General features: G+C 31.0%; 1 protein-coding gene across 1 annotated transcript in view; it reads right to left on the bottom strand.

The window, feature by feature from the left end:
* Nucleotides 1-18,667, bottom strand: part of LOC107361136 (titin-like) — a 68,502-nt gene that overhangs the window by 4,025 nt on the left and 45,810 nt on the right. The window contains exons 5-8 of the mRNA XM_015927885.3: nucleotides 14,360-14,656; nucleotides 13,970-14,061; nucleotides 13,656-13,854; nucleotides 12,789-13,139 (exon numbers count right to left, since the gene is read on the bottom strand). Of these exons, the coding sequence (XP_015783371.2) occupies nucleotides 12,789-13,139; nucleotides 13,656-13,854; nucleotides 13,970-14,061; nucleotides 14,360-14,656 (939 nt within the window). The remainder of the gene's footprint in view (nucleotides 1-12,788; nucleotides 13,140-13,655; nucleotides 13,855-13,969; nucleotides 14,062-14,359; nucleotides 14,657-18,667) is intronic.

The raw sequence follows: 18,667 nt of genomic DNA, 5'->3' as shown, positions 1-18,667 counted from the left end.
CAAACATGATCGAAATACATTTGAAATTTTTGTAAAAATTCTTCTCTTGACAATTGCAGCAAACAATGTTATATTTTATTAACAATTTAATTCAATTGTCAGGTAAGTTGACCATTTTTCTCGTCTAAACATGTAAAGACAAATGAAAGGCAAAAAGGCTTATTATACATTGATAAAGATGGGAAAAGAGTTTCCTCGTGGACAGAAAAGTCTAACATTAATTAACTTGTGTGTATCCATGGTATTGAAATGAAGTAAGGATTCGAGTAACAAGCACCAAATAACATGATGATAAAGCTTAATCAAATCAAAGGTAATCCATGTTAATCAAGTTAAACAGTCAACACACCAACACCAGGAACAAACTCATTCAGCAACAACCATTAGCCTAATATTTGTATATGTAAGCAAAGCTGAAGCAAAGAAGAAGCAAAAAGCAAGAGAAAAAAGATCTTTTTCCTTCTTTCTTCTCCACACTTTTTCACTCGAAAATCTTGACCTTTGATGGCCAGTCAGAGAGAAGAGAAACTCAGTAAAAGAAGAGAAAATCAAATTTCAATGTTAAATGACTGCAAGTGACCACTGGAAAGAGGCAACCATTGGTCATGAAAGTTTATGAATCAACTTCTGTGCATCAAATGGTCATAATGCTAGCACCATTAACCAGAAGAAGAAGAAAACGAAGAAAATGAAGAAAAGAAGAAAAATTTTTTCTTTTAATGTATTTAAGGTAAAGAATGCAAGAAATACATGAAAAGATGTGTGAATATAATGAGAAATATAAGATGATTTGTACACTTGAGAAGGCAATGGAAGAAGAAGAGATGAAGATCATATTTTCGTTGCTCTTTTGGCTTGTAACATGGAAAAGGGAAAATTGCCTTTTCTTTTCTTCCTATTAAATGTTGCCACTTTTTACACTTGTAATGTTACTTTGCTTCTCAACTTTTTTTGTCTTCACACTGCCATTGTCATACCATTTACAGATGAATATTATTTTGCTTATTGATATACAAGAGCATGTATTGCATGACATTTTTGGCCGCTTCTTCATCCTTTCCTTTTCTTGTCGTTTCTCTTTTTTCTCTCTCTCTCTCTTCATTCTTCATTTTCTCATCATAAGCAAATTCAATCACTTTCAATGAACTGATTGACAATAAAATGTGCAAACCATTTTTAGCTTTACCCATAATATGCAAGAAAAAAAACGCAATCATGGAAACGAGTAAAAGAATCACAAATCAAATGGCAAAAAAAGGATAAACTATCATATTAATCATATAAATACAAGTTGAACGAAAAGACGATGTTAGATTGATGATGTTTCTGTCAACAAAAAAAGCCAAAACAAAGTTGACCATTTATGTTTCAAATGGAAGAGTTTAATTTTGTGGAAATAAAAATGATTGACATTCAATTGGTAATTTGTTATTACAACACTCGGCCAATATCACGAGTTTCAATCTTTTGTTGAAAAGGTCAACAAACACAAAATGAACAAATTTTTAGACATTTTATTGGTTCCAAGTAAAGTGTTGAAAAATTCATGTAAAGATTCAATTGAATCTTGTTGAATCATTTTATTGATCTGTTAATGCCTTTTAAGCTTTGACCAGTTTTGACAAAATTGTTGAGAGAAAAATTGGTTTCTCTAGAAATTCAACTTTTAATTTCAAACGATTAGTTTTTTCCAATTTTAATCACAAATTAATTGTAAACAGTCTCAAGGATCTCGACTGATCAATGAAGGAAACATTAACTTTTCCTTGTTTCAACAATTAGACAATTGACCAAACTGAAAATCAATCCAAGTACAATAATCATTACCAATTGATAAATGATTAAAGTTTACTTCTGTTGTTCATGAATCAATGAAACTCTCATTTTTATAATCAATTAACAATGCAAAAATCTCAATCAAAGAACACATTAACAAGTTTGATTCATTAATCAAGTTGATTATTCACGAAATTTCCATTCAAGGAAAAGAACAGAAAAAAGGGAAAAAATTGTGACAAAATGTTGGACAAGTTTTCATCGGTAAATTCAATGGAAAATGTTGGATTCTTTTTCTTTGGATTTTACAATTATCTGTTTAAATTCATCGACTTGGTTCAAAAGTGAAGTGGAAAAGTTTGAAAAGTTATGGAAAAATGTAAAGATAAATTGTTTTACTGAATCAAATGTGACATACAGAGAAAAGTAAAAGAGTGAAACATTGAAGCGCAAAATTGAGATGAAAAGTGATTCAAGATGAACAAATGTTCAATTGGAAGAGAGAGAGAAAAATCGAAAGACTGATGAAGAAGGGAAAAAGTATTAATAATAATAATGAGAACAAGAAGTTTGAAAGGCCAAGTTGAAATTTTACTCCCAGCATTGAAAAATATAGACATTTTATCGTTACTTGGATGGAGGCAAAAGTAGTGCAAAAGTAGATTGTATTATTATTGCAAATAAAAAGCAATTTACAATAATCCATACATTTTTTGTTTTCCATTTTTTCTCTTCATAACAAACTGAGTGTAACAAGTAATTTGTCTGTGTCAAACGAGTGAAAAAACTTGTCCTAATCAAGTACACAATGTCACACTTGATACAATTTTTTGCTTCTTCTGGTAATGGATAAACTTTGGTTTTCACTTTCAACAATTTGTTTTGCCTTTTCACTCTTTTCCCCTTAAATTTAGTTTATTTTTGGATTCCCTGTCAAGTTATAAAAAACTATCAAAGCAATAGCTTTTAGTGTTAAAATGATTATCGGACAAAATTTTGATCTATTTTTATTATCGTTTTGATATTGGAAGGGAAAAGGAAAGTAGAGAAAACCAGACTCAACGAAAAGGGCAACAGTTAAGGTCAATTGAAAATTTATCTAAATCTTTTTGAATCAATTGATAAGTCATTTATTGAGCTTTTAGCAATTTCTATCAAAAATGTTGTTCTTTTCTTGCGTTTTCTGCATTTTTGTTCATTCGTTATCGAATCAGAATTTAAGGGTAAAAGGATAATTTTTTATCTAAATGTGAAAATCTAAAATAACCATTTTTATACCAAATCAAAGTCCATTAATGCAATAATTAAAGTTTCGTTGGAATAACGATAATAATGTCGATATTGATTTCTCTAAAAATACAGTTCTCTCTGTGGTCTCTCTGGTTTATCCTTGCAGTAAATTCATGTTGGTTCGGTAGATAGACTCAGAAAGAGTTGAAAGTTGAAATTTGAAATTCTGCAAGCTTAAGAGTTGACATCTTTCTTAAATACAAAGTTACGCAGTTTCATCAAAACTCTCATATCTCAAATGTTCTCATATCGAAAGTTTTGCTCGTTTAACATTGTTACTTTAAGAAATTTCTGATTGGGTTCCAATAGCGTCTTTAAGGCTCATTCATCATTTGCAAGGAAAAGTGTAACTGATGCGATTTTTTCTCGTGCTTATTACTGCAGAGAATGAAAAATTATTAGATACATGCTCTGATTTTCGAGTGTCGTTAGTAAAGTTAGTCGTTAGTGTACGGTCCATTTCAGCTAATGCCTATTTTTGGCTATCACTAGAATTTGAGACTGACCGCACTTAATTTTTTTATCGAATTTTAAAAATATTCCTTTACTATATCGTGAGGTTATTCAAGGTTATTTCACACCTGGACATTTAGAGGCCATTCAAAATTTTTGATCTCTTTTGTCACTGCAAAATATCCATCATTCACATCCATTAAACTGGGCGTTTTTTATTTTTCAACCTGTTTGTCACCATAACTCACGAATGGTTGAACAGATCTCAAATTTGAATCATAAGTTTCTGCAGATTGAAGAACCCCAAAGCCATTAAAGGTCACTATGTTATTTGACCTCTAAATGTGAGCTCTGAAACTTTGTAAGTTGGTTGATGTTTGTTACATATCAAAAACTTAATCCGTTGTAAAGAGGCGATTTTTTCCCCAACCAATTGGTTAACTGAACGGCTTGGAAATACTCATATCCTTTGGCCAAAATGAGTAATGAATTTTTTACAAGCATCAAACAAACTGGAAAAGTTTACATTCTCAGAATATGACCTTCAAATTTGGATATGAGATCTGCCGTATGAACCGCTCGTGAGTTATGGCCACAAACAGGTAGAGAAACGTCCAGTATAACTTGCTGTTGCAGTTAAACCTTGCAAGTCACCATGAAAGTATCACAATTTCCCATCGATTCCCTTTATAGAGCAACTTGAAGGTGATCCATCAGATGAGATTAACCTGTACAATGCAGGGTCAAAGTTATCAGATTAATTGAGATTGACAAAATAATATTTTGTCTTTGTTGAAATCTAGAGTTTTACTTCTGGTGAGGAAAGAAGTGACGATAAGATGTTTGTCAACGTTCAAAGTAGAGTGAAAAGTAAACATTTGTTATTCTCTTTCCTCTCTTATTCTTTCCCATTTATCTGATTATCTCATTATAATCATTAGTAAATCAATTGTAATGTCAATATAATAATACTGTGCATTGAAATTAATCAAGTGAACAAAAAGGAGATGAATCAACGATGTGTAAAGCAAAAATATCAAGAAGAAGAAGAAGGAAGAAGAAAAAAATGGAAAAAAGTTTTGGTAAAGAAAAGAGCATGAAAAGTTTAGTCCATTTCATCATCTTTAATCATCAATATTATCATCATCATAATCAAGTTGATGATGAAGATTGAGATGGAGTAAAGAAAAGATGTAAACAGGTAAAAATGAAAAGGCCAAAAGTGAACTTGAAAATGATGATTAAAGCAATTGGCTTCAATTGTTTACTCAAACAACAGCAACATTGAAAGTTGATAAGGAAGAAAAAAGTTGATGATGAAGTAAATAAAAATTGAAGGCAGAAGCAACTGAAAATATAATTAAATGTAATAGTCAATATGGATGATAACAAGGGTTAGTTTTCACCTTGTTATCTTGAAATTAACCTGCAAGATTCCTTGACATGAGTTGATACAAGGTTTGAGCTTCATTAAAGTCAACTTGTTATTTTTCATGTTAAAACATTGTTCGCCATCATTTTTACTTGACTTGAGGTAAACTTGTTTAGTAAATAATATTATCTTTCAAGTTGAAGGGAAAAAGTAAAAGGCTGAAAGATTAAATAGTTAATGTAACTATTAGCAAATTTAAAGACCTTATAATGGTCAGTTGAGGGTAATAAGAGATTGAGGGTGGAGATGAACAAGATGATGAACAGAATGGTGAACAAAATGATGAAGAGGATGATGATAAACCACTAGATTTTCTGATGATACCAATGATGGAACATGTTGAGAGAAGGTTTCGAGAGAAGATGATCAAGTAAAAAGGCTTGGACTCAGCGAAATTATATCTCGATTCCCATGATGGTTACAATAGCTCTTCTTTCCTTGCCCATTCCTTGCCAATCTAAAAGAAATTTATTTCTCTGTTATAAGTGTAAAGATGACAAGATGTTAATGAAAAAAGGCAACAAAAAAGGCTGACGAAATTGCTTCAAATTTTGTTGATAAAATGCTTTCATGTGTGCTCATGATCTTCTGGAAAGCCTTTAATTTGATCATCTTTTTCAAATTGATTGGAGAGAAAAAGATTGCTCTCTTTTTGGATTCTGTTTGATGAAAAGTTGAAGTTGATTGAATCTATTTGCATATTTTTGAACATTTTGCGGACTTTTGTTTGGCTTTAAACTCAATTTGCTTGAATAATGAATTTTTAATCACTTTTGAAAGAATTTTGAATTCGATTAGTGATTTGATATTTTCAGGTCATTTTAATGGTTAGCTTTGGGTTGAGATCGATGTGAAATTCAAATTACAAATGACTTTCGTCTCTTTTCATCAAAAATGATCGTCTAATGTTACACCAGCTTTAGACTGTTAGATGTCCAGTGCTTGGAGTAAAATTTCAAAGTTGAAATTTTTTTCATTAAAAAACGAAAAATATTAATTGAATTCTAGTGCTCATTCATTGCCGGCCCACTGAACATTGCATGGCTATTAACTGCAATATTGGATGTTTCTCGTTTAATTGGTTTGATTTGATGAAATTGAAAAGATTTTCTTCTTTTTATCAAAAGTAAACTCCATGTTGGAAGGATCAATATAATAGTAGAAATGTATTTATCTGATGAAATTGATGAGTTTCAGGAACAACTCTTTCTGTTTTTCATTTTTGAATTCAAATGTTCGATTATTTATTTTATATTCTATTAGCTGTAATCTAAAGACTGAGATGAAACTTTTAAAATTGCTTCGATTTCGTCTTTGGAATATCGATATTGAAATCTTTCTAAACCAGAATCTGAAGAGTTGCAGCAACTCATCATTTTGTGCAAGTCTAGACTTTTCCCTGTAAATCCAATTTTTTCACTCAATCTTCACTTAAATAGATTTCATTAGCATTCATGATATTCATTTTCAATCACTATCAATGCATGTTAATATCTAGTTAATAGATAATGTTGAAGGATTGAAATTTTAATAAAAATTTGTAAATTGGTTGGTAAACATAATTGCTCAATGATTTATTGTCCATTAAAGATCATTAGTATTGTCAAAATTTTCACCATTTACTCTTCATTTTGCTTCCATTTTTCTTGTTCATCAATTCAATTTAACCTTTTCTTCTTCTTCTTTACTTCTTTTACATTCAAACAATTCTCAATCTACTGATGATTTATTTACATTTGTATTAACCATTTGAAAGTATAAAAAGAGAGAACAAGAAAAGTGAAAATAAAACAAAAAATGGAATTCAATTTTCACCCAAATTTGATATTGTATGCTTTTCCTTCTCATTTGAATATCATTAGACGATTTATCTGTTGAAATGGAGAGAAGGCAAGACGAACAAGATGAGCAAAGATAATAAAGAAGAAAAAACTCAGAATCGAAATGAAAATGATGAGAAAACAGAAAAATGATGAATCGAATGTTAAACATGACTTTTGTTTGGATAAAAATGATAGCATTGTTTTCAATACAAATCTTGGAGAGGTGAGCAACGATGAGAAGATGAATTTTTCTGGTAAATCAACATTTGAACCCACAAATTGGTTAATCAGTTGATGGTGAATCTCTTTTGGAATCAACTTTAAAAAAGTTCAATATTTTATTGAAAGCAAACGACAGAAACGATTAACTTGAAAAGGTGAATCGGATGTTGAAGATGCTTGTGATGAGAAGAGGAAACATTTTCTTCTAATACAACCTGATATTGGTTCAATTTACGGCCTTGGATTAAGGCTTAAGTCCATTGAAAAATTGAAACCAGCAACAAGAACAACAGATTTACGAAGAAACCATTACATTTTTCTTCTTCTTTTCTCTTCCAATTGGATCAACCAACAAAAGGCTTATTTGTACTCATAACTTTCTGGTTTATTATTACAAGACATGAAACGCCATGATATTGAATCAGAATGAGCAGAATGTTCACTTTTATCCTCATTTCTATCATCCATTTATTGTAGTTTTAAAGTTTGATTTGCACCAACCTGCGAAGTGTGTCCCTTTAAACGAGAATAAAAGTAGCGTAAAAAATAGAAAATTGTGTTTAAAGATAACAATGAATTTGTTGAATTTTTCTTTTCTCTAAATTGATTTATCGATTGATTGAGTTTATCATCAATTTTGCGCTTTTTTCGCTCTCTACTCCATGAAGAGAGAAAAAAAAGATGAGATAAAATTTGAAATTAGCTGCAACTTATTCTGCAATTTTTTCCTCATTTTTTTCATCTTTTCTCCTAAAGGTTCAAGAAATGTTGCCAGAAATTTTCAAGGCGTAAAAATGATTAGACTGATGTTTAAAGGTTTGCTCAACTGTTGTCTAACAATGTTCACAGAATCTCATGAAAATTTCCTTTCTAATGAAAGGATTGTCTGTTTCACTTCGAATCGTCTTGAAAGGTTCAATCTAATTGGCTTTCAATGGTCAAACCCAAGATATCGAAAGATGAAAAATTGAAAAAAAACGAAAAATAGATTAATTGTAAAATGTTTGGTGAAAGGAACAGTTCAGTTTGATTGAATTAGAGTCAAGCGATTTTCGTCAAACCATTAGATTCGTTGATATTATGAACCACTTCTCTCATCTCATGACTTCAAAGGATTGAGATTTCATTTTACCTTTTCATTCTTTGAATAGATCATTTGATTGGACTTTGTATTATTTTGAGAGAGAAAAGGTTAGATTTGGAAATTTTCGTCTTCGATCTTCTTCATCTTCTTTTTTATCTTCATTGAGGATAGAATTGTGTTCTATTTGATTTCGTTTCATGATGAAGCTGTGAGAGAATGAATTTTGCTCAATTTCATTTTGTTTAGTTTCTTTTCTTTGCACAATAATTCAAATCATTATTATACGGTTTCTGTTCACATGCATTTCTATGGTACAATAAGTGTAAGTTGATTGTTACAAACTAGTTGGTGATTCAGCTTAAACTTGGAAGACAAAAGTGTAACTTCATTTCACCATTCATCATGTTGTTCCAATATTTGTATCAACATTTTTTTCTCCTTTTTTTGTTCTTTTACCTTCGTTTTCTTTTCTATTTCAAACAAGCAAATTACTATTGTTTTGTGAATAATACACTTTTGACACAAAATATTTCTCAATTTTCAGTGTTTATCAGATTTTCGTTTCTCTTTAGTTCGTCTAATCAAATGTAATTTTAATTCAAACTGTAAACAAATCATATTATTTTACTGTATATCTCTAGTTAAACAGCTTATTTGCTGAATAAAACTCGATATCGAATTTCAAGTTGACTAAAAAATTTTGAATTAAATTTCATAAACTTCCTAAACTAAATGGTTGAAGTATTGTCTTGAAACAAAAAATGTAAATGAAATGAGATTCGGACTCATTTTTAATACACTTTTGATTGCCTCTTGCATTCCCTTTGCCCTTTTCTCCGGAAAACTGATAAACTGTATGCTCAAAGTGCTTACCAAACTGACGATCCATCTGACACAGAAAATGCGAAAATTGACTGAAACTCTTCCCATGAAAAATTTCATTTCATAAAATGAAGTGAATTTGCAAATGAAATTTGTAAAATAAATGTTGACCTTAAAATTTGAGAATAAACTAGAAAAATAAGAAAGTAACTAAAACTCTTGGAACCAACTCTTGACACAATTGACCAGATTAAATTGCACCAATTCATCTTGAATTCTTGAGCATAAGATTAATACTCCACTTATAGTAATGGATATAAAAGGAAAATGAAAGAGAAGAGAGAAAGAGTGGAAAGCAAGATTAACTCAATTGTTGAACTCAAATCATGTAAACGATGAATAAGTTTTGTTTAAGAAACAAAATTGTGTTTATTAACAAATTAGAAGATGGCGAGACGAGGGAAAAAAAGAAATGAACAAACAACATGATGCCAGTTGATGATGAAGACAAAAGATTTCAACTTGAAACTTCAACTAATGAATTTAAACAATCTTTTCAACTTAATCAACTAATGAATTTAAGTTCATTGTTTTCCCTCTTTCTTGCGGTTTCTTTCATCCAAACTTGTTCATCAGTAAACTAATCTTAAATTCTTGTCCTGAAAAGAAGCTGGAAACAAGAACGAAAAACAAAAAGTTGGTCAACAGGGAAAAAACGATCAACGAATTTTACAGATATTTCAACGAAAAGTTTGAAAACGATTCTTGTTGCGCTCACGGCTATTGTTGGTAATTCATTTTAATTCAATTATATCCCTTCATCTAATCAATCCATGAATCCATTTGAGGAATGAAAATTTTGCTCCATTCATGTTCTTTGATGAACAGAAGAAAAAAAACTGTTTACTCGCCTTTTGAAATATTAAACATGAAAAGCAAACGAAAACTTTTCTCCATCAAAATTTGCAAACTCGACTGATGAAGAAACTTCAACTCTTTACAAAAATTGCAACCTTTTCTTAACCAAAATGAGAAGAGAAAAAATTGTCACACTGACAATCAAATTGTTACCCTTTACTTTCTTGCAATAATTCACTTTTCCTTCTTGACATGTTCATCTTCATCATTTCCAGTCAATAATGTTCTTTGGAATACAATATTTTCGTTTTTTTTTCTCAACTCTTTTTTCCGCACTTTCTCTCTTTTTTCAGGTTTTTTTCTTGCTTCTCTTGTTTAATAACAACTTTTTTTCACAATCCAAATGTCTTCATTTTCTTGGTACAACCAACTTCAATAATTGATTTTATTTGTCCTTCCAATGAGCTTGAAGTTTAACCCGATCAACACACAAAATGCACTTGATATACAGTTTATTTACTGATAACACTCATTAGTTAAACTTGACAGGCAAAGTTGCGATCGTTTTTCTTCTCTTTTTATTTCTCATTTCATTTTCTTCCATTCTTTTCATTCTCATCATCATTATCAACATCATTCCTCTCATCCTAATCTTTATTTTCATCTTGTCTCTTTGTTGAACAATCAAATTTTTTTCAGCCTCTCTTTTCCCTCTCAGTCTCGAGTTTTAAAGAAGAAGAAGAGCAAAAAAACTGTTAAACTTTGCCTTGCACAAAAGAATCAACTTGAATTATAAATTGTATCACATCACACTATCTGGGAGTGCAACTGGGAGTGAGAAATGGTTTACAAGGAAATGATGGTAACAGTGATGATAATGATGATCAAGTATCGATTAATGAGGCCAGTTATTATTATTTTTTCGCTCTTATAAGTTTAGTTAATCATTGATGATATTGATTTCAACTTTTTTTTGTTTCATTTTCTGTTTAGCTTTTGCCAGTGAATGTTTGAAAAATTGTTGAAAAGATCATGATTAAAATGGATAGAAGAGGGAAAAATAGAATCATTATCATCGGCATAATCAAAAGGATTTGGTGAAAGAAGAAAGATATTGATCGATGGAAATCTGTGCAAGTGCAAGTTGAACGAAGTAAATGGAGAGAAGATGAGAAGCGAAAAAAAAGAAGAAATGAAATGAGATAGAAAAGTTGGATTGGAAGTTGCAAGATGATGCTAAAGATGTTTATGATGGTAAATAAAGGGTTAGTCAGATGGGAGTAAATAAGTTGGAAACTTATCGATTAGGATGAAGAGAGGAGCAACGGCAATGGGTTAACCTTTGCCAATTGTTTGGTCAAAGGGAAGAGCAGAAATGGTTCCCTGTAAATCTGTTAATCCCATTAATAGATTAGAGCGAAACTTTACAGATTAAAGGAGAAAAGGTTGAATGGAATTTTTCATCTTCTTTTGAATATTTGAATTGCTTTAGCGATTTAATGGAAAATGTTGAACTTGTATCAACAATTTTGATTAACTTTGAATAGAATTTGATTTTTTCCACTTTTTTCTTCTCCTTCCCTTCAACTTGGATAACTTGTTTTCACTAAACTTGGTTTTCATGAAGGGAATGAGGGAAAGATGATTGAGATTGGCTGACAAATAAGGATAAAAGTTGATAATTTGATTCAGGTCAGAATTTAGTGTAATCCAGTTGACCATGAATAGGAATGAAGAGCAAATGAGTGAGGGAAGAATGAAAAGCAGAATGAAATTCATGGTTGGATAATTTAGAGTTCATTTTGAAGGAATTAAAAGAATGGTCAAGATGCTAATGGATGTACCAATTGGTTGTTAGCTGTTCATTGTTAGGCTTTTCAAAGCGAAAACCAACAATTTTCAATGCAACAAAAAGACTAATAAAAACAATTGCATTAAACATGATGATTGTGATGATGATGATGGAATGATTATGAAGAGGAGAAAGGGAAAAAATGGTTTAAAAAGAAACAAATTATCATAATTATTACTCGAACCTTGTGTTTGTTTAATTTTCATCAAGATAATAACAATGAAATTTAATGCGAATCAAAATGAAATGTTGACAAAATTTGCAATGAATACATTTGTTTAGACGAAAAGGTATAAAATATCTTTATGCTAAAAGGCTCAATTTGATCTGATAAAATTTGTTTCACTTGCCAAATTTTCAGTCGAAAGATTCAGTTTTTTCCTTTTCTCATTCAACTTTTTATTCAATTTTTTCTCTCTCTCCTCAAATCCCTGCTCTATCTGGACAATTTGCATGTTTTATGTTTCAATATATTTCATTCATTTGCATCACAAGTTACGAGGTCAGAATTTCTCTCTTTTTCTTGTTTTGAGAGATTTTATTAACTATTTCAGTGTTTTGCTTGCAAGCTATTTGAACGTTTCTTTGAACTTAGATACTTAAAGCTGATGAATCGAAATCCTGTTCATCAAAACTATGTCTAAAACTTCGGTCAATACTGTTCTGTTCATTAATAGTAGACAGAAATGAAGAGAATAGTTAGCTTTTTGTTGGGCAAACACTTTACGTTCATTGCAAAACTTGCAACTAATGCCATGAATGAATAACACAAAACATTTAGTTTAGTTAAAGTTGACTTAATAAGAACGGCAAGATAAGTCGACTGTACATTTTGCACCACAGTCCATTTAAGCTTCTCAGTTTGCCTAAAGAGTCAAACTTGATCTTTGGTCGAATGTTGAATGCACAGGAAAACTTTTTGGTCAACATCGCAACATATTATTAAACAAACGAAATCCAACTACATTGATCATAAACTTTGCTTTAAATTAGCAATGATTGGTTGTTAATGAAAGTTATTTCGTGTTGCAAGTGCTTTGCAAATGAAAAATGAATGATTTTTGATACTTATTGTTCATTCAGATGCATTATTTGCAGTTGTTTTAGCGGAAATGTACGAACTATGACTGCTATTGATCTTGGAAATGTCTTTTGAAATCATTTCGATCGACTTACCGGCTGGAATGACAAAGTAAAGGCAAGGTTCAGTTTGTTTACCGACCCGGTTGGAAGCACTACAGTAAAGAACTCCATAATCAATTGGCCGCTTTGGTGTATAAGTTGCTATGCTTTTCAGTCCATCAACAGTGTACTTAATCTCCTCATCGCCTTCACTTTTGTTGGAAGCAACAACACTATTGTATAGATTGAGGTTGGCATCGGTGTAAACATGGGAAAGTGTAGAGTTGAAGGTCCATTGGAAAGTAACTTCACTTGGATCAGCATCGACCTCACAGACTATCACAGCCATTTCATGTTTAGCCACACCATAATGAATTCGCTGCCCTGATTTGCATACAGGAATATCTGAAACGAAATGGAACAAATTAATTAAAAAGAAAGTTCGATTGCAATGATAAACTTTTCATTCAATCTCAACTTGTTCAATTTGGATCAATTGTAATTAACAGATTGAATTCATGTTAAATACATGTTATGCTGATTTTGTTTGGGACAAGCATAAAGTGACTGATTTAATAGTTGATTTGGCTTATTCAAGTGGAATCCAGATTCTTATTTCAATCTCTTTCTCTCTCTTCTTCTGATTTTCCAGGTAATTTTATTCAACTTGGTAATTGGAAAAGGATGAAAATAAATTTTGACCAATAGATGAAAGAAAAGGTGAACAAGACGAATGATGAAAGTGAATTGAATTGAATTTTAAATCACTCAACTGATTTAACAATAGATTGAACCAAATCAAGGTTAGTGTTAAATTAGTTTAATGGTTATTGAAGCAAACATTAAACATGAATTAGTCAACATTCAATTGTAAAACAAAGTGAACCGATTGATAAATTTCAAGTCAAAAGTTGAACTTACATTTAACATCCAAATGGACAGTATCGCTCGATCCTTTGCCAATATCATTGGAAGCCCAACACTGATATTTACCGGAATGAACTTTACCAACATTACGAATAAGAAGTGAACTATTATTGACAGAGATTCGTTGTTTGTTATCACTTTCAAGCTTCTTTTCATTATAAAACCAGCCAATATCGTTGACAGGCGGACTGGACTAAGAGTCGAGAGAAGATTTGTTCACATAAAGAGATTATTACAATTGAAATTTCTCTACATATTCATGATTCCATTGATGAAAAGAGAATCAAGTTTGGTTAAAGCTTTATTACCTGAATATTGCATTCAAAGTAAACATCACTTCCTTCCATGATATCCTTATTCTGGATGCTTGAGCCCAAGGCAAGAGATAGAATGGGTACAACTGAATGCAAAGTGCGGTGGTAAAGCAAAGAGAATGAAGTTGAAGAAAATAATGCAAAATTGATTAAAATCCAGATTATTCTCATTCTATTCAAAAAACATCAAAGTCAGAAACATGAATGTTCTGCAAAAGATTCTGAAAGTGAGAATTGCAATATTTTCGATAAAGTTTCTCCACAAATTCGCCTTTGCAAGTAGAGTTCATCACTTGACGAGTCGATTGATCGATGGAAAAGTTGCAAAAAACTTTGAACCTTTCAGAACTTTTGAAAAGCAAATGGCATTGAAAATTGACTTACAATTAACTTTGAGAATTAGAGATTCTTCAAGAAAAAAATCTGGAAATTTATCATTTACAGCTGAACAGGTCAGCTTTTTTCCGTTATCGTCTACTGAAGGCACGAAGGTTAAATAGGCTGTAGTTACTGAACCATCTTCTGAGGTTGATTCACCCAAACCAGTTAATAGTTGACCATCTTTGAACCAATTAATCTTAGCAGAAGGACGGGAACCAATTGATTGGCAAATCAGTTCATATTGAGTTCCAGTAAGCATAACTGAAGGTGCATTGATCAACTTTATTTCACGAGGTTTGACTGCAAGAAAAGATTCAAAGGAAAACAAAATTTTCATCAAAAATTCTTCCTTCTTCAGAAAATTTTATAACCAAAAAGATTGCTTTTCACAAATGAATATCAAATGTATTGAAACACTTTCTGAATAAACCTAATTAAAATCGAAATCAAAAAGGAAAACGTTTTTTCCACAAACTTGATAAACTATTAATAGCAAAGTGAAGATTAATAATAGTCGTCATTTTACACCTGAACAGGAATGGTTAAACAATGAGAAAATGAATCTTTGAAAGAACTTTTTTTTGTGCTCGAGAAAAAAAGCAAAACTCAATTTCTTATTTGTCAACATTCATTTCAGTTTTTCTTCATTTTCCATGAATTTATTATCACTCGACATAATCAAGTTACGTCGTTGTGTGGGTTAATAAAGGTAATCAAAAAAGGTTACCATTATTATTATCGATTAGATGATAATAATATTATTATCAATATAAGTGTAAACATCATGCAATTATTTTTCTCTTTCATGATGCTATTAACAGAACTTTTTTGCTTCTCTTGGAAGAAGAAGAAGAAAACTTTTGTTCCATTTCATTGAACTATTATCAATGTTTCCATATTGAACCAATTGAAACATTTAAGGAATCGAGATTTTTGTATTTCGAAGTTGTTTTTTTCATTAAAGATAACAACACAAAAGAGCATTCAAAGGATGATATTAATGGCAATAATAAGTTAAATTAGAAGGAAAAAGAAGGGCGAACGAGTTTCAAATGGAAAAAGATTGAAACCAATTTAGCCTTTTATGAATAAGAATATTCCAAGTTATTTGAAAGTATTGAAGAGAGAAAGAAAATTTCAATTGAAATTCTCATGTAGGGGAACATGCAATCATGCTTGTAAAAAGATATTTTTGTTTATCTATTTTCATCATTTTCTTAATGTTATTTTGCCAAAGTTACTTGACTTTGGTATCAAGAGTTGCCAACGAAAAATGCCGTTAATCGAAAATTCTGGTTCATTCTGCTGATGAAATTTTGCACATTTTTTCGATCTTCTCTCTTTGATTCGAAAAAAGTGATTAAATTTTGGCGAAACTTTGCTTGGATTTTGTTCATTTTTTCGATTTTCTTCAACTTTTGCTTTTTCTGCTTCTTTCCAATTTCTTCGTAGCTTTCCAGTTCTCATAATGATTCTTGTCTAGATGAAATGATCAGTTCGCTTTATCATATGATTTCAAGATGCAATTAAGATTCCTTGAGATGAGATTTTGTTCAGTTGAATGGGTTCAAGATGATGTGAAATTAGATTCTTGGCTTGTCTCTCTCTCTCTCTCTCTCTCTCTCCTAACTGTGTAAATAGCGAAAAACTTGTGATAACTGAAAATGAATTTGATACAAAATGATATTTTTCTTGGTCCATTTTTATACCATTTATTGGTCAGTCAAGATGTATTTACTTTACTCATCAACGCATCCATCAAAGCCAAACCAGTCCATCATTAGTTTTACAGTTTGTTATTTGATTAACATTTGCCAAACAAGACAGACAAATTGTTTACGCTCTCATCATCTTTCGACCATTATTTAGTTGCTTTTCAATCGGCAACTAATCAACTTAAACTTCTACTGAATCAAGAGTAATGAGCAACTTTGCCATGAAAAGTAATTGCATTTTGATCAACATTTTTCCAATATTGAAATAAAGGTTCAACAGAAGAAGGGAAAAGTTGAAACATTTCAAGAGATGAACTTTTATTGGCTTGTTTCAAACCTCATGATTTGCACTGTTGAACTTTATTGTCTCAATGAAATGACATATTTTTTGCTCTTCTATTAATATTCATTCGTTCAACATGATGAGTTATAAAAAATGTAATGTCAAGTGGCTAATTTGTTGTCTTCAATTTGTTTCAATGTCATGGAAAATTGTTAAACATTGGACTGAAAAAAATGATTCAAAGTGCTTTCAAGTGTGTTAATGATGAGTTATCATGAACAAAGTAGACAGTTAATCAATGAACAAATGTAACTCACATCATTTAACGAACGAACTTTTGCATCAATTGATTGTCGAAATGGTCATCAAAGAAGAAACGATTTTAATTATTTCAAAGTTATTAGTAAATGTTTCATTGGAAGTAAGGGAAACTCCAAGAGATTCACTGAGAATAACAAATGAATTTCAAAAGAGTTTTGCATAAAAGTTGAATGATCGAAGTTGAAGTCGGAGCTCAACTGTCAAAGAAAAGCATTGAAATCACTTCTATTTTTAGCCAACCTTGAGTGAACAGAAAATGAAAAGATGAATCGAGTGAAATGGTAAATTATTTTTGATACCAAACTTGGAACTTGAGAGTTTCGACTACAGAATAAACATTGCGAGTTTAATCATAATTTATAATTATTTGCATTCATTTTTTGCTTTTTTGCAAATGAATATTTGTCTTGAACAAAGTGTTTTGAATGAACAAATGCAACTTTATTGATTCATCAAATGCATTTAAATGTCGAGCAATAAATTAAACTCAATTTTATGGTAAACTTTCTGCTCAAGATCTCGACAAAATTAGTTTGAATGAAACTTATCTTGGAAGGAAAATATTGTAATAGAGAAAAAAAATCAACATTCAAAGAAAATCTATTGAGATTTATTCGATTTTTTAGCAATTCTGTTATTAATGAATCTCTCGTCAAGTGGTAATGTTACATGGGAACATTGAAGATGATTGAAGCAAATGGTTGTGTTGAGTACATGTAAATCATCTTGAAAGTGTTGTACAATGTTATCATGATAATGATAATGCTGATGACCAGAAGTGGCCCAATATTGGAGTGTAAAAAGTGATATTTGGTCTTCTTTTTCCTTTTACTCGATTCTTGCAACAAGAATGGGTCAATCAATTTGAATTGGTTCATCATTAGTTGGTAATTTTGTCTAAATCTTTACTTAAGTGTGTGTGTTTCACTTATAAATGATGATGATGATGACCATGATTTGGTCTCATGTTTTCAATCCTCTGATTCCATGTTTTCAGCTCACAATTTAATGGTCAAAATTGTTTTCCAAGCAAAAAAAAGGATCATTAACAAGTTACCTTTCGATAAAAGTAAAGAGGAAAACAACTGTTACAATTAACTCTCTTCGATGAAACCCTTTTCCCAGTCAACCTTTGACAATATTTTGTCCCTTTTCATTTCACCTCTTTGACTCTAAATTACAAGCTCACCGGGATATCACTGATGAATGGTTGAAAAAAAGAGTTTCATTTATTTTTCTTTTTCTTTCGAGTTCACCTTTTCACCCATCAACCGTCACGTATTTTACGTTAGCAAGGGCAACTCGAGTTACAAGTAATTTCAAAAGTAAATTCATGAAGATAAATGAAATTACCTAATATAGTGAAAAGGTGAAAAAGAAAGAAAAGTTTTGAGAACAAGTTTCCTTGGTGATTTGCTGATTATCTCGAGTCTCTCAACTAATCATGAGTTTGGCTTTTTTTAAGCGTTTGCTTTTTGTGTTAACGAAAAGGATCAAAGAATGGAAACGTTCATCACTAATTAAGTCACTCGATTGACCTGAGGTCATGGAATTAAAGTTTTATTCCAGAGACGAGGGAGTGAGGAATGGACACAAATGGATGGACAGGGAAGGAAAAGGAATAAGTTTTTTTTGCCTTTTCTTTGTTGCTCTCTTTTTGCAAGCCTCTCGAGAGTTTAATTGTTACATGAGCGTAAAAGCAGGGAAATGAAGGTGAAAAGTGTGAGAATGAAAATGGATCGAAAACAAGTTGAAACTTTGGTTAAATTGTGAACTGAACATGAAGCGATTCTTGAATGATGATGACTGTTATCTTTGAGCGCATGTTATCAGTTTCCTTACTTGGGTTTACCCAATAAGGTCACCTTAATAGACTTGCATTTGTGGTCTTCAACTATTTATAACAAGTCATCAAAGAGGGTCAACTTTTGGGTCTTTTACTTTTTCCTTTTTTTATCTCTTTCTTTTCTCTTTACCTTTTCTGTCATTTTC

This window comes from Tetranychus urticae, chromosome 1, assembly GCF_039701765.1.
Source record: "Tetranychus urticae isolate SD_2017Ah chromosome 1, NJAU_TeUrti_SD_1.0, whole genome shotgun sequence".
NCBI classification, from domain to species: Eukaryota; Metazoa; Arthropoda; class Arachnida; order Trombidiformes; family Tetranychidae; genus Tetranychus; species Tetranychus urticae.
This window is presented reverse-complemented; position numbering and strand designations above follow the sequence as displayed.